Source organism: Cricetulus griseus, chromosome 4 (assembly GCF_003668045.3).
Source record: "Cricetulus griseus strain 17A/GY chromosome 4, alternate assembly CriGri-PICRH-1.0, whole genome shotgun sequence".
In the NCBI taxonomy this organism is placed as follows: Eukaryota; Metazoa; Chordata; class Mammalia; order Rodentia; family Cricetidae; genus Cricetulus; species Cricetulus griseus.
The window spans coordinates 102,882,464-102,898,000 of record NC_048597.1 but is presented as its reverse complement, the minus strand read 5'-3'; the positions used below and the strand labels follow the sequence as shown (position 1 = coordinate 102,898,000).

The 15,537-nt window shown below is 47.1% G+C and overlaps 1 protein-coding gene across 4 annotated transcripts in view; it reads right to left on the bottom strand.

The window, feature by feature from the left end:
- Tmem120b (transmembrane protein 120B) overlaps positions 1-15,537 on the bottom strand; it is a 42,374-nt gene that overhangs the window by 20,387 nt on the left and 6,450 nt on the right. For 3 of the 4 annotated variants that reach the window (XR_003485066.2, XM_027414006.2, XM_035443311.1), the window contains exon 2: positions 348-466. Coding sequence is in view for 3 of the 4 variants with exons in the window: in XM_027414006.2 (XP_027269807.1) it covers positions 348-466 (119 nt within the window). In the remaining variant the exon portion in view is untranslated. Of the gene's footprint in view, positions 1-347; positions 467-1,895; positions 1,991-15,537 lie in introns of all 4 variants that reach the window. The other variant, XM_027414007.2, reaches the window with a different exon arrangement.

The window sequence follows — 15,537 nt, the reverse complement described above, 5'->3', positions numbered from 1 at the left end:
CTGGATCCAGTGATGCCTGAAGCTATCCCTTGGTTTTTTTCCATTAAAATTTCCATTTTCTTCTTAAGCCAGCTTTGAGTTGGGTGTCTGTCCTTTAGAACCAGGGAGGCCTAGGGGTGCAGCTCTTTGGTGGAATGCTCACCTCTCGTGTGCAAAGCCCTGGTTCCATCCCAGTGAACCAAGCACTGCATAAACCACACATGGTGATTGATACTTGTAGTTCTAACTCTGGAGGGGAGGAAGGAGGGTCAGAAATTCAAGGTCATCTTCAGCGGCCTATGGAGTGAGATGAGTGGAGGTGGGGCAGGAGACCCCGGGGGAGCTCGTGGGCATTGCCCCCCCCTTACCTCTGGAGTGTGTGCTTCAGATCCCTGAGGTGCCTCTTCTGCTTGCTGATGGAAGTGCTGCACTGTGTCTGTAGCGCCGTCAGCTCCTCCAGCTTCTGCTTGTAGATCCTGTGTGTCTCCTGAAGGCAGAGCAGCGTGGTGGGAGGGTGGACACAGACACATCATCTCGGGTGATAGCTATAATGGTACAACTATCAAGGACGTGGCTGTGAAAGAACTGACTGAGGAAGGCGGCAGGACATCGCAGCTTTGGAATAAGCGCCAGCTCTCCCCTCGTGTCATTCCTGACTTTTTTTTATTTTATTTTATTTTTAAGGTAGCGTCTCTCTATGTAGCCCTGGATTTCCTGGAAGTCACTGTGTCAACCAGGCTGGCTGTGAACAGAGATTCCCCAGGCCTCTGCTGAGTGTTGGGATTAAGGCATGTGCCTATCTCATTCTTTCTGATGTTAACAACCAAACCTGTTGTGGAAGGGCTGCCATGCGTGGTGTGTGTGTGTGTGTGTGTGTGTGTGTGTGTGTGTGTGTCTGTCTGTCTGTGTGTCTGTGTGTCTGTCTGAGGACTGAGGCCAGTAACTTGTGCACTGTAGGCACATTTTCTACCACTGAAGTACATCTTCAGCCTCCTTGGCAAATGTTTCTTCCCGATTTTGTGGAATTTCCCAGGATGGCGTTGAACTCACTGTGTAGCTGAGGATGACCCACTTCTGATTCTTCCACTTCTACCTCCTGAGTATGAGGATTACACCCATATGCCAACACACGCCATTTATGTGTACTGGGACTCAAACCCGGGGCTTTAGGCATGTAGGCATACATACTACCAAGTAAACTACATCCCCAGCCTACCCCTTGTCAACTTTTGTTTTGTTTGGTTTCTCAAGACAGGGTTTCTCTGTGGCTTTGGAGGATGTCCTGGAACTAGCTCTTGTAGACCAGGCTGTCCTAGAACTCACAGAGATCCTCCTGCCTCTGTCTCCCAAGCGCTGGGATTAAAGGCGTGTGCCACCACCACCCAGCTTCCCTTCAGAACATGCCCAGTCCAGTTGGTCACATGTCCAGTGCCAGCCAATTATTATCCACTAGTCTGATTGCATTCAGCGGTGAACACATGGTTCCCATTGACCCAATGAGAGCTAGTCCTAGGACTGTGGATGGAGGGATTACATGAGAGATGTTTTGTTCTCCTAGGCATCCTCACTCTAGTCTGAATGGGCCAAGTCTTCCTAAGAATGAAGCCAGGCATGAAAAGAGAATCCAGAGATAATAAGATGAAATTCTCACAGCATCTGCTGCTATGGCTTGGGTTTGTGTCCAAAGGTATACGTGCTGGGCCCTCAATGTCACAGTGTTGAGATGTGCTGGGCGCTTTAAGAGCTGGAAACAAGTGAGAGGTAACTAGGTCAAGGCAGCATGCTGTTGAAAGGACTAAGTTACAGGAGTCGGTTAAGTCTCATGGGACTACATCAGGACTCACAAGAACAGACTGACGTGTAAGTCGGGTGCTTCTCCCTCAACCTCCCGACACATCTCTTCCACACACACTCACTGCGTTCATTGTGTCCCACGGTAATTATCCAATCCATGATGCACGCCATGACCCTCGTGAGATACGGCCCTCCAGCTTGCATTCAGCCTCCAAAACTATGAGCCAAAGCACACCTCTTAAACTTATAAAGCACCAGTCTCAAGTATTTTATGGTAAAAGCACAACATAGATTTCGGCTCTTGGGTTTAAGTCATGGGCAGTAGGGACCCGTAAGCTCCTCTCTACTTGCTGCTCACTGAGCTTCTGATCCTCGATATGAAGAGAACTCTTGCTAAGTCAGCTAAGAAAAGCTCCAATTCCCACTGCCCCCCACAACCAGACATCTTCCTGCCCCAGACATCATCGCTCAATAAATCTGGTATTTCATTCTTGGAAATAACCCTTCTGAGCTATATAACAAGAGACTTATCCTGAGGCTGGGAGAAGGCAACACAGTAAATTCTCAGATTGCTGCCACACTCGACTCCCAGTAAGTAATGTCTGTGGAGGTGATGGGGAAAGCAGGAGGGTACAGAGCATGAAGCTAAAACCAATGAGCAGCAAAGTCCAAAGAGCCATTCTCATTTCTTCCCCTTTCCTCGCTCCCTGCCTGCTTCCTTCCTTCCTGGATGACCTGCAACAAATAGCCAATTTCATTTGTTCTCTCCCTCCCTCCCTTTCTTTCTGGCTGACCTGCAGACAGGAATGGACTTGAACTCAGCGATCTGAATGCCTCTTTGTCCCAAGTGTTAGGATCAAATGCACGTGCCACCATGCCTGGCTTAAATAGACATTTCCTTAGCTGACACAGAAGCATGTTTAGCAGAGGAGAAAAAGAGGAGACACCAAGTACAGAGTCTAAACTAATATGCCTGCCAAGCAAGGCAGGAAGTTAAAGCAGAAAACTACAAAGTAAAGGAAGAAAACATTAAACAGACCATGAATGGTGGTGGACAACTTTAAACCCAGTACTTGGGAGGCAAAGGCAGGTGGATCTCTGTGAATTCGAGGCCAGCCTGGTCTATACAACAAATTCTGGGCCAGCCAGAGCTACACAGTGAGACCACTGAGACCATGTCCCAAAAGGTTAAAAATAAGTAAATAAATAGAATAATTAGCAATGACATCCAAGAATGTGTGGGCTATTCATTTGCAAGGAGGGGCCTTCCAGAGGGAAAAATCGTGTTTTCCTAATATGCCTATTTATCCTAAGATGATTTCAGGAGTGTGGACTTTCAGGAGCCATGTGAAGACTGCCCTTCTCTAAACTCTCCCCAGTCACGGGAGGTCTCAGTATGTACTTGTCTCCTGGGGTGTGTTTCTCTTCTGTATCAGGGATCAGTGCCCACCAGGCCAACCTGCCATCTAATACTGTGGAGGCTGTAAGACAGAAGTGGGTTTTGAAGGGTTGAAAATAACAATTATTTTAAAATAGCCCACACTCTATGAATATTCAGGTCACTGGAATTGTGGAAGCCTTCACATACAGTTTTACTAGTGCTTTGTCACACCCATCACACACGGCCTGTGGATGCTTGGTACTGCAACAGCTGACTGAATGGCAGTGACAGAGACCATATGGCCTCCAAAGCTTAAAAAAAGAAAAAAGAGGGGCTGGAGAGATGGCTCAGTAGTTAAGAGCACTGGCTGCTCTTCCAGAAGACCTGGGTTTAATTCCCAGCAACCACATGGCAGCTGACACTTGGCTGAAACTCTAGTTCCAGGGGATCCGACACCCTCACACAGACATACCTGCAAGTAAAACCAATGTTCATAAAATAAAAATAAGCCGGGCTTTGGTGGCGCATGCCTTTAATCCCAGCACTTGGGAGGCAGAGGCAGGGGCCTGTGAGTTTGAAGCCAGCCTGGTCTCCAGAGCGAGTTCCAGGACAGCCTCCAAAGCTACACAGAGAAACCCTGTCTCGAAATAAATAAATAAATAAATAAATAAATAAATAAATTTTAAAAGAAACATCTCTATTTGTCCCTTTGCCAAAGAAGTTCGCCCTACCCATTCCACCCCATTCGTGTACCAACACACTAGGGAGTTAACTGTCATACTTCTCAGTCGAGCATCAAGTGCATTAGCTCCAATCAATGATTATCTGCTATATTCAGATGCAGTTACTAAACCTTGATATATATGTATACACACACACACACCACACACATACACACACCCACACCTACACACACACACCACACACACACATATATATATAGCTTTCATCTCACACACCACACCACACACACACACCACACCACACACACACACTACACACACATATATATATATAGCTTTCATCTCACACACCACACCACACCCACACACACCACACCACACCCACACACCACCCACATACCACCCACATACCACACACACACACCACACCACCCACACACCACCCACACACCACCCACACACCACCCACACCACCCACACACACACACACACACACACACACACACACACACACACATATAGCTTTCATCTCAGACACCACAACTCATGTTTGCCAACTATCTCTTTAAAATGTTTTAAATTACATTTATTTATTCTCTGTGTGGGTGGTTGTTTGTTGCCTGCCACAGTGTATGTACCGGCTGGTTTTGTCCTCAGAGAGGAAGGAGCCTCAGTTGAGAGTCCATGAGATCCACCTGTAGGACCTTTTCTCAATTAGTGATCAATGGGGCTGAGGAGGCAGCCCATGGTTGGTGGTGCCATCCCTGGGCTGGTGGTCCTGAGTTCTATAAGAAAGCAGGCTGAGCAAGCCAGTATGCAGCACCCCTCCATGGTCTCTGTATCAGCTCCTGCCTCCAGGTTCCTGCCCTGTTTGAGTTTCTGTCCTGACTTCCTATAATGAGGAGAGCAATGCTGTAGATGTGTAAGTCAAATAAACCCTTTACACCCAACTTGCTTCATGGTGGTGGTATTTAGTTGCAGCAATAGAAACCCTAACTAAGACAGTGTACATGAGGAGGTCAGAGGGCAGTCTGCAGGAATGGTTCTCTCCTTCCATCATGTGGGTCCCAGTGAAAGAACTCAGGTCATCAGGCTTGGTGGCAGGCAAGCACCATTACCTGCTGAGCCATCTAGTAAAGCAAACTGTCTCTTTTATGGCATGTGCCCATCAGATCGAGGGTCCCATTCAATTTCACAGAGTATTCGTGCAATCTATTTTTGTCTCTTCATTAACCTGGAACAGAACTTCAACCTCCATCTCTCATGAACTGACATCTTTACGGAGTCCAGTTTCTTCATTTAGAGAATGTCTCTCAACCTGGGTCCAACCTGATGTTTCCTTAGGATTTGATTCTGGTTTTTTAGTGCCTGGATGTGATGCGATGCCCCATGCCCTGGGTTTCCCAACAGGAGGAACACAGTGTCTGAGACATCATCTTAAGAGTGCTTGTTAAGTGTCCCTCTGAGTCTCTACTGCAGCATGATTGACTTTTGCTATCTGTAATTAACAGGTTATCTCAAGCATGTCGCACAGTTGCATGCTTGCCTTGCACTGGTGAGGCTCCATCAACAGAAATGAATACATACAGATACAGTGAAGAAGACAGACCATGTGTAAAGGAGTTTTTGATGCTTCAGTGCAACACATATCTGTAACAAAGGAAAGTCTCCAAGACCTCACAGGGAAGGCGGGACCCAAGATAGCAGACTAGAAGGTGGTGCCGTTGCACGAGAGGCTCCCACATGATAAAGGGCTACACAGCCTCCTGGCGCTCTTTAGTGTTAGGTTCTACCTTCGAGAGATAAGACAAAGGCTGTGGAAATCAGCAGCCAGACGCTGACCAGGCCCTCTCCAGTATGAATTAATATTTAATTTCACAAGTCAAACATGAAGACATTATCCTTGTTAAAAATTGAAACACTGCCACAGCTGAAATCAGCTCTTTTTAGGCCCTCAATCCAGTGGCTCTCAACCTTCGGAGTCAACCCTTTTGGGGGTCGAATATCAGGTGGCCTGCATGTCAGATATTTACAATATGATGAATAGCAGGAGCAAAATTACAGTTATGAAGCATCAACGAAGACAATGTTATGGTTGGGGGTGACCACAACATGAGGAACAGTATTAAAGGGTCGCAGTGTAGGAAGGTTGACAACCACTGCAACTGCTCTTCCTCAAAAGTCACCACTGTTGCCAATTTCTTTCTTTCTTTCTTTCTTTCTTTCTTTCTTTCTTTTTCTTTTTTTTTTTTTTTTTTTTTTTTTTTGAGGCAGGGTCATGCTATGTTATCCTGGCTCACTTTACCTTTTCTATGTAGCCCAAGATGGCCTTGAACTCAAGCAGGGATCCTCCATAGTCTCCCAAGGATTGGGATTACAGATGTGCACTACGGCACCCAGCTACAGATTTCATCTAGACATTCTGCTCCATGTTCTCCCGGGCTGTATTCTGTGTGTCTGTCTACAGTCTTCCTTTCCTTAAAAATACATTATGTGTGATGCCTTGCATTCAATGCTCAGCACCAAAATAAAACTAAAACAAAGCACTTTATTGTATGATTGGCATACAAAGAAGACAGTAAGCAAATTTAATGTCTGTGAAGTGATGGAATGCAGACGAGTGGACAACCATGAGACTGCCAAGACAGCCTATGCTGTGGACCTGCCTTTCACCTCAAAGGTCTCCTCACCCTCTTATTCACTTCTATGTATGTAAAAGGACAATCAAGGCCGGTGTGGTGGCATACCTGCATGATCCCAACTCTTAGAAGGGAGGGGCAAGAGAATTACTGCAAAATTGAGGTACCGCCTGGTCTATCAGGGAGGTTCCAGCCCAGCCAGGACTACAGGGTAAGTAGAGAAATAAAATGAATAGTTGTCATAAGAGATACTCTGGGTAATTTTATTTTATTTATTTTATTTTACAGAGGGTCTCACTGTACAGCACTAGTTGACCTGGAGAAAAGACTGGCTTTCAACTCACAAAGATCCTCCTGCCTTAACCTTCTAAGTGTTGGGATTAAAGACATGTCCCTCTACACCTGGCCTGGTACTATGCAGCAATCCTCTGGGCTTACTCATCTTGGTTCTTTTTGCCCCCATCCGTCCATCCATCCATCCATCTTTGAATGCCAGAGATGGAACTCAGGGTACCACTTATGCTAGACAAGCCTCTAAGACTGTATACACTCCTTCTGTATAACTGAAACCTGTCACTTTGAGTAACATCTCCCTGCTCCCCCTTCCCTTTACCTGCCTGTGTCTATATTCAAGAGTGAGCCATTTCCAATATACACTGTTGCAAAAAGTAATTGTCAAGAGTAGTTCTGGGTGTTTTGTCTTGAGACAATGTCTCATTGTGAAGATCAGGCTGGCCTAGAGCTGAGACATTTGTTTGCCTCCTCCTCCTCCTCTCAAGTGCCAGGATTAAGGACACGCACCACCATACCTGGTTAAATTATTTTAAAAGAAAAAAAGAGAAGTGGGGACTTGGTTCCCTACCCCCGACGTTCTACCTCATTCACTGGAACATTTGCTCCTGGAACAAAGATCCCACCACCCCAACACCCTAACTACACAGAGAATCCAAAAATCAGAATGTACACTGACATAAAGACAAGTTACTCCAGCCAGATACTTGCAAAAAAAGAAAATTCAGTATGGTTCTGGACCTGGCCACATTAGTCATTAAAGACTTCCAGCTGTTACCTTCCACAGAAGGTACAACCAGTCCTCTCCACCAACTCTAAATTCCTGTGCCTTGTCTAAATTCCCACCCCACCCCCAAGTCCATGGCTTGAGGTAGTTATTCTATTCAGTAACACACAATTAAAAGTTAGGGAATGGTAACACGCAACTCTAATTAAAGTGTTTGCAAAATAGAGTCTGGAAGATCAGGGTCAAGGACAACATAGGATACAAAAGACCTTGTCTTTAAAAGGGGAGGGGGCTGGAGAAATGGCTTAGCACTGGCTGCTCTTCCAGAGGACCCAGGTTCAATTCCCGGCACCTACATCACAGTTCACACCTGTCTGCAACTCCAGTTCTAGAGGATCTGATACCTTCACACAGACATGCATACAGGCAAAATACCAAATACAAAAAAAGAAAAAACAATAAGAAAAATATTGTTTTTTAAAAAGTAACTGAGCCGGGCCTTGGTGGCACACGCCTTTAATTCCAGCACTCAGAAGGCAAAGGCAGGTAGGTGGCTCTCTATGAGTTTGAGGCCAACCTTATCTACACAGAGAGAGCTCTGGGTTAACTGGGGATACACAGTATAAGACCCTGTCTCAAAATCCATATGAACCGTCACTCACACTCCCACCCTAGAACCTACCTCAGTCACGTGGGGAAGGGAGGGAGGAAGGAGTCTCCCTGAATCTTGTTTCACTTGAGGAACCTTTGTGAGAATAGCATGGCCTTCACGCACGAGACCCCACTGCCACACACTGCCTGACCTGAGGGGCTCCTGAAACCGTGCAGAGAGAAGCCACACCCCCTTCACCCCTGTATCCTTCATGCCTCTAAAGCCAACACCACACTGGTGACACTGCCAAGTGCCACCACCAGCTTGGGATGCATCCTGCCCCCCACCCCTTGAACAATGTCAGCAGCTTTTATTCGGTTGCTTTCTGGGAGCAGAAATTCCTCCAGCTCTTACACAGGTTGGAAGCTTGGCTGGGCAGGGTCTCACCCAGGGCACCTTCCTTTGACTCCAGGGCTGAGCAGGAGGCCTCTCCTTAACGACAGCCATCTCATCTCTTTCAGCACAAGCCTCTGCTGCAACGCTGGTTTCCTGGTGCTCTTTTCCTCTGCAATTGTACATTTTATATTTCTTTCTGCCCCACTTGCTCTTTTTCATTGTAGGCTTGCATATGAGTTAGTTATTGATAATAGCCACACCACAGGGTCAATATTTATGCTGCCCTGAAATTGCCTCTGTCAAAGAAATCACGTTATTGCTTTCGGATTTAGCCTCGGGCAAGCTCTTAAAACACAGGCAGAAGGCAGCCAGATTCTTCACCAAAGCATCACATGAATGGCCTCTAGCCCAGTTGCTAACTAATATTGTTCCCCTTGGAAACTGCGAGCAGGGCCTCGCAGTCCCCGCTGCCTCGGCACCTTCCAAACTCCTATGCTCTGTTTACAGTGTCCAGTTCAACGTTCCCAAGTCCTCCACATCCACCCAAAACCAACCACAGTCAGGTTCTCCACAGCAGCAGCCCACACTCTGGTACCAACTTCTGTATTAGGCACTTTCCTGACCAGTGAAACTTACAGAAGCTTTTGTTTGGCCTATGGTTTCAGAGAAACAAAAATCATTTCGTCAGGGGAAGTGTGGCAGCAGGGGGGTCGGGCAGGAAGCTGAGAGAATGAAGGAACTGGAGGTGGTAGGAGGCTTTTAATCTCAAAGCCCGCCCCCAGCAATATACTTCCTCCTAAACCTCCCCAAACAGCACCACCAACCACGGAATCAAGTGTTCAAATGCCAGGGACTAAGGGGGGCCCATTCTCATTCTGGGGGGGGCATTCTCATTCGAGTCACTGCACTAGGCAAGCACTCTCCCAACTGAGCCAAATCCTCAGGCCCTCAGCTCTCAGCTGACACCGTTCGTGGCACTTCCAGCAGGAGGGAAGGTACCGTTCCTGTCTTCCTTCTGCACAGGAAGAGTGTCTCCATCATGCTCAGTCCTACTGTGTTGTGAACTGCTTCTCTCAGAAGCCAAAGTAAGCCAAAGACGCCACCTGTTCTTCTCTGTCATCAACCAAAATACAGATAGAAATGATATAAGGGAGAAGAGTTCTTGGCTCACAGTTTCAGAGGGTTCCACTTATCATGGCAGAGATAGCACGGTGGACTTTGTGGTGACAGGAATGTGTGGCAGAGACCCTCACGGCACTGAGGTTCAGGAGGCAGAGGAAGAAGGGGCAGGTATAAACTTGAAAGTTGCACCTCTAGTAAACCACTTTCTACCAATCAAGCCCCAGCTCCTAAAGGCTCTACTGCTTTCAAAAAAAGCATGACAAGCTCCAGCTCAAGAGTTCAGAACATGAGCCTGTGGGGGACACTTTGCATCCAAATGGCAGCATTGTCCATAACTTCCTTTCCTCCAAGTAACCTTGGCCTCCTCCTGTGGAGCCAGCTGGCGAGACAGAGACCTTCTGTTGTTTTTTACCAGTGAGACAGGCTTCTACTTGATTTCTTTGGAGACCAATCTCTCCCCACAATCTATGAGATCTGGCCAAGAGTGAGATTGGCCCTGCCTTAGACCCCAGGGCATATGGCCTGGGTCTGGCCAACTAGGACCTCAGCACCCCCCACTGCCAACCCAGCTGGCAGATACAAGGATGGGTATTTAGAACTAAGTCTCATAAGGGACTATCAGAACAGGGTGCCCTTGTTCCCACTAGCTCAGAAGGTGGTAAGATGGAGGTCTAGAGCTAACATGGCTGTCCTACCAATGTCTGGATACCTAGGAATGAACCCAACTGAGGTTGAGAGGGAAATGAAGGCTGAGCCCTCTCCTGTATTTGCTTCCCTCTGAAATCACACCCTTGGATTCCAACTGTGTAAGCAGACACATTGCACTGCGAGGCCCTGTGTGGCATTACCAGTTCTTACTATTTTCACCACACAGGCAGGTGCCAGAATCTACATTAATGGGACAAGAACTGGAACTTCCCTCCTAGGCAAAGTTAGCCATGTGAGGTAAGAAGAGAAGCCACAGACCTTGGTCTAATGACCAGTCTCTTGCCCAGAACACTGTCCTCTAAACAACGCTACAAATAAGGACTGTGAAAGCCGGTCGAGAGGTTCTTTCATCAGGCCAGTAGCTAAGGAGACAGCCAAATATGAAGATCCCTGAACATCCATATGGGGTAGCTTTTGCACCAACCCCAGAAACCAAAGCACTTTTTTTCACTAACAACTTCTCTAATGTGTAAGTCATCCATCATAGACCCCGAATGCGAGCACGCGAGCACACACACACAAAGGGTACAGCCGGGTGTTGATGGCTCATACCTTTAATCCCAGCACTCGGGAGGCAGAGGCAGGCGGATCTCTGTGAGTTCAAGGCCAGCCTGGTCTCTAGAGCGAGTGCCAGGATAGGCTCCAAAGCTACACAGAGAAACCCTGTCTCAGAAAAAAAAAAAAATGGGTACATGCTACAGGGTCAGTTGCGACATCTTTGAACTTTTATTAGTAGTAGTATTTGTGTGTGAGAGAAAGATGGTGATGGGGGACACAGCATGGCATGCATTCGGAGGTCAAAGGACAACCTTCTGGAGTCAGTTCTCTCCTTTCACCTTTATGTGGATTCAAAAGATCAAACCGAGGCTGTCAGGCTTGCCTGGCAAGCACTGTACGTGCTGAGACAGCTCACTGGCCCAGTTCAGTGACTTTTAGGCATTTACCAAGGTGTACCATCACCAAATCTAATTTCAGAAATCCCATCACCCACTAAGATTCCTATGTTCTATTAGTAGTCACTGCCCACTTCCTTTTCTCTCCAGCCCTTGGCTACCACTCTCTTTCGTCTCTATAGAATGCGTCTTTTTGTAGGTGGATGCAGCTTAGTTGGTAGAATATTGCCCAGCATGCAAGAGGCCCTGGATTTCATCCTCAGAACCACTCAATAGGATGCAGTAACTGAATGAAATGAGGACATGACTGCTCCGGGGACGGCTGAGGAGGTTTTCACTGTAGATATGACAGACAGAGAACAGCCAGAGGCATCTGGAAGAGTCCAGAGCAGGGACTTAACATGGCTAGCAGACTGACCTGGGCCATGACAGGAAAGACAGAGGGGACAGTGAGGAAGTAAATGCAGGGGTGAGTGTGTGTCTGTATGTGCTTAGAGGAGAGAGAGAGCCAAGAGAGAGGGCATTGAAGAGAACCAAGAGAGAGCCAAGACCACAAAGAGGGGCTTGGGAGACACGGCAGGGTTCTAGAGGAATGAGGCGCTGGGTCTCTGGAGGAGGGGAAGCCTGTGGCCTGAAGAAGTTTGTGTTAGGGGACCTGGTAAGAGCTCAGAGAGCCCGGAGGCCAGCATGGCCCTTGGTATGCTAACAGGTACCACAGCTAGCTAGCCATGTCTCCTGTTTCCTCTGAACCTGACGGCGGCACACACCTCCAACAGTCTCAGGATTCCAGAGGTGGAGGCAAGAGGATTAGAAACTCAAGACCATCTGGGTGTGGTGTGCTTCTGAGTAGACAGTAATGGAGTTGATGGATTGTAAAGTAAATTCTGCCCCCACCCCACCACCTTTTTTTGTTTGTTTGTTTGTTTGTTTTTGTTTTTCAAGACAGGGTTTCTCTGGCTTTGGAGGCTATCCTGAAACTATCTCTTGTAGACCAGGTTGGTCTTGAACTCACAGAGATCCGCCTGCCTCTGCCTCCCGAGTGCTGGGATTAAAGGCATGTACCATCACACCCCCACTACCTCTTTTGAGACAGGGTCTCATCCTGTGATTTTGGAAACTGCTATGTAGACCACTCTGGCTTTAAAGTCCTCTCTGTAAGTTCAAGACCTGCCTGGTCTACAAGAGCTAGTTCCAGGACAGCCTCCAAAGCTACACAGGGAAACCCTGTCTTGAAAAAAACAAAAAACAAACAAACAAAAAAAACAAATAAATAAACAAACAAAACTCACAGAGATCTGCCTGTCTTTGCCTCCCAAATGCTGAGATTAAAGGCATGTGCCACCATGTCCATCTTTTTCTTTCATTCTTATAAAAATAAATTTCTGCCTGAAGATGGTGGCACACACTTTTAAGGCAGGCGGATCTATGCTATGTGAATTTGAGACCAGCCTCTGCCTCCAGAATGCTGAGATTAAAGGCATGTGCCACCACTGCCAGGCCTGAACTTTGTTTTTCACTTCTAACTTAATAGTGGTTTGGAACACGGGAGATAACTCACCGCAAACTGGAAGCTAGCTCTCGGCAGACATATTAAACACGACTGACTCCCACATCAAGTTGCTCCTTCTAAAAATAATCCAGGGTGTTGGGAGTAGCATGGCAGACAGACAGCTGTGTAGAGGGCTGTTCCACAGACCAAAGCAAGCCCAGGTCCCCAACTGTCTAGCATAAGAGCAATCCAAACATACAAACAAAAGCATGCAATCTATCATACAATACCTAAAGGTGGAGGTGAGGCCCTGGGAGGGGTAGATAGTCATAAAGACACTGCCAGGGAAGAATCAAAGGCTAAGACACTTACTTGCCAAGAGCAAAAGCTACAGACAGGGGCTGAAGAGATGGCTCAGTGGTTAAAAGTACTGACTGCTCTCACAGAGGACCCGAGCTTGGTTCCCAGTACCCACATAGTGGTTCACAACCATTGGTAACTCTACTTCAAAGAGACCCTATACCCTCTTATGATTTTGGAGAGCACCAGGCATAATACATACACACAGGCAAAACACTAATACACCTTAAATAAATACGTCTAAAAATAATTGTTAAAAACAAAATTACAAGCGATGGTACACGACTTAAATCCCAGCACTGCGGAGGCAGAGGCCAGTGGATCTGAGTTCAAGGCCAGTCTGGTGAGTTCCAAGACAGCCAGGGTTACACAGAAAAACCCTGTCTTGAAAAACAAGACAAACAAAACACCAATTACAGACAATCCCACAATTAGCAACCACTGTTGTGCCCAAATTCTGAACCCCAAAATCACCGAGAGGCCCATTTCCATGCAAAAGCAAGGAGTCTTACTGCAGTTGTTTAACCCATTAATCCCATTAACTCAGGTCCACCACTGCTGATGGCTGGAGAAAGACCCCAAGAAACCACGAGACAGGGATCTTATAGGGCAGGGTAAGGGAAGTGTCTAGGGGTACGAAGCCATCTCAGGATTGGTGTGCTTCCAGGCTTGGACAACCTGCCCTGTGTTGATTGGTCAACTGGTTGTTATGGCCCATAGGCCCTACCAGGGCCGTTGCTATGCTCTTCATGTCACTGTTGTGCACTTGTATTTAAAGCACACCCAGAGGCATAAAGCGCAGCCCCACCAGCTAACTTCTGATTGGTTCCTTGCCACAAGGAGGGCATCTGGCCTCCTAGTGAACAGGGCAGGCCCAGTAAGGACAGGGGAGCACATGTTAGCCTGTCATGGCTGCCAAAATGGGGGACTGGTCCCTTCACCACCTTCCACCCTCAGTGTAAGGACTATAGTGCCGGTGTGTAGAATCCCAGCACTCAGAAGGTGAAAGAAGAGGGATTAGGAATTTAGGGTCATTCTTAGCTAGACATCAAGTTTAAAGATATACCAGGCTATGTGAGATGCAAAAACTCCACAGTGCACAGGGAGCTGAGAGGTCCCATATACTCCCCACACAAAAAGATGACTGGCTTTTGCTGGTTATCTCTGTACCTCACTCCCACCCTGGATCAGTTTCTGCTTTTCTCTGACCCCCCTCTGTTGCCCACCTTGGGCTCCCCTGCTCGGCACCCTTTGTTGATGGGCCTGAGCAGAGGACTGGAGGACAGAAAGAGAACTGTGATGTTGCTTCCCGCATCCAGCAGCGATGACAGCTCCTGATTACAGCTCCAGCCAAGACCATACATAACAGGACCTTCCCACCTTCACCCTTAACAATTCAGTCTAGCCTAAACTGGGGGATGGGGGCTCAGTTTAAACTATGCACACCTGAAAACCAACTCTCCCCTCCTTATTTTTTTAATCACTAATGCTCTTAACAGATCTATTTGTTTTTTCCCAGGGCCTTCTACACTGAATCTGGTGTTTCCATTTTGAGGCAGGGTCTCACAAAGCCCAGGCTGGGTAACACAGCTGAGGATGACCTCGAACTCTTGACTCACTCCTGCTTCTGCTTCCCAAGTGCTGGGATTCCAGGTATGCGCTACCATACCCAGTTGAACTTGGTCTTTACAATCTCTTGCAAGTCTCTGGAGCTGTCCTGGAACTCTCTCTCTCTGTGTAGACCAGGCTGGTCTACAGAGAGATCCACCTGTCTCTGCCTCCTGAGTGCTGGGATTTAAAACGTGCACCACCACCACCCGGCTCTTACACGTTTTTTTTTTTTTTTTAAATTAATTTATTTATTTGTTTGTTTGTTTGTTTATTAAGTCTTCTGCCCGCATGCCAGCAGAGGGCACCAGATCTCATTCAAGGTGGTTGTGAGCCACCATGTGGTTGCTGGGAATTGAACTCAGGATCTCTGGAAGAACAGTCAGTGCTCTTAACCGCTGAGCCATCTCTCCAGCCCTTTTTTTTTTTTTTTTTCTTTTTCGAGACAGGGTTTCTCTGTAGCTTTGGAGCCTATCCTGGCACTCACTCTGGAGACCAGGCTGGGATTAAAGGCATGCACAATATCATTAAGCAACACAGTGCATTGGTTTGAATAGTTTGGGCTCTATTATAAACACCATTTTCTGGGCCCAGGAAATAGCAATGTGATGATATGCTCAGTGGAAAAGGAGCTTGTCACTAAGCCTGACAACCTGAATTCAATTCTCAGAACACACATGGTAAAACGTAGAACCTACTCCCACAAGATTCCTCTGACCTCCAAACAAGCACTAAAGCACACAGGCATGCACACAAACACACACACATAAACACATGTTGTCCTCTGACCTCCACAAGTGCACTGTGGCATATGCCCCATCCATAATAAATAAACTTAACAAAACAAACAATCCGCCTAATAATAACAAAATGTA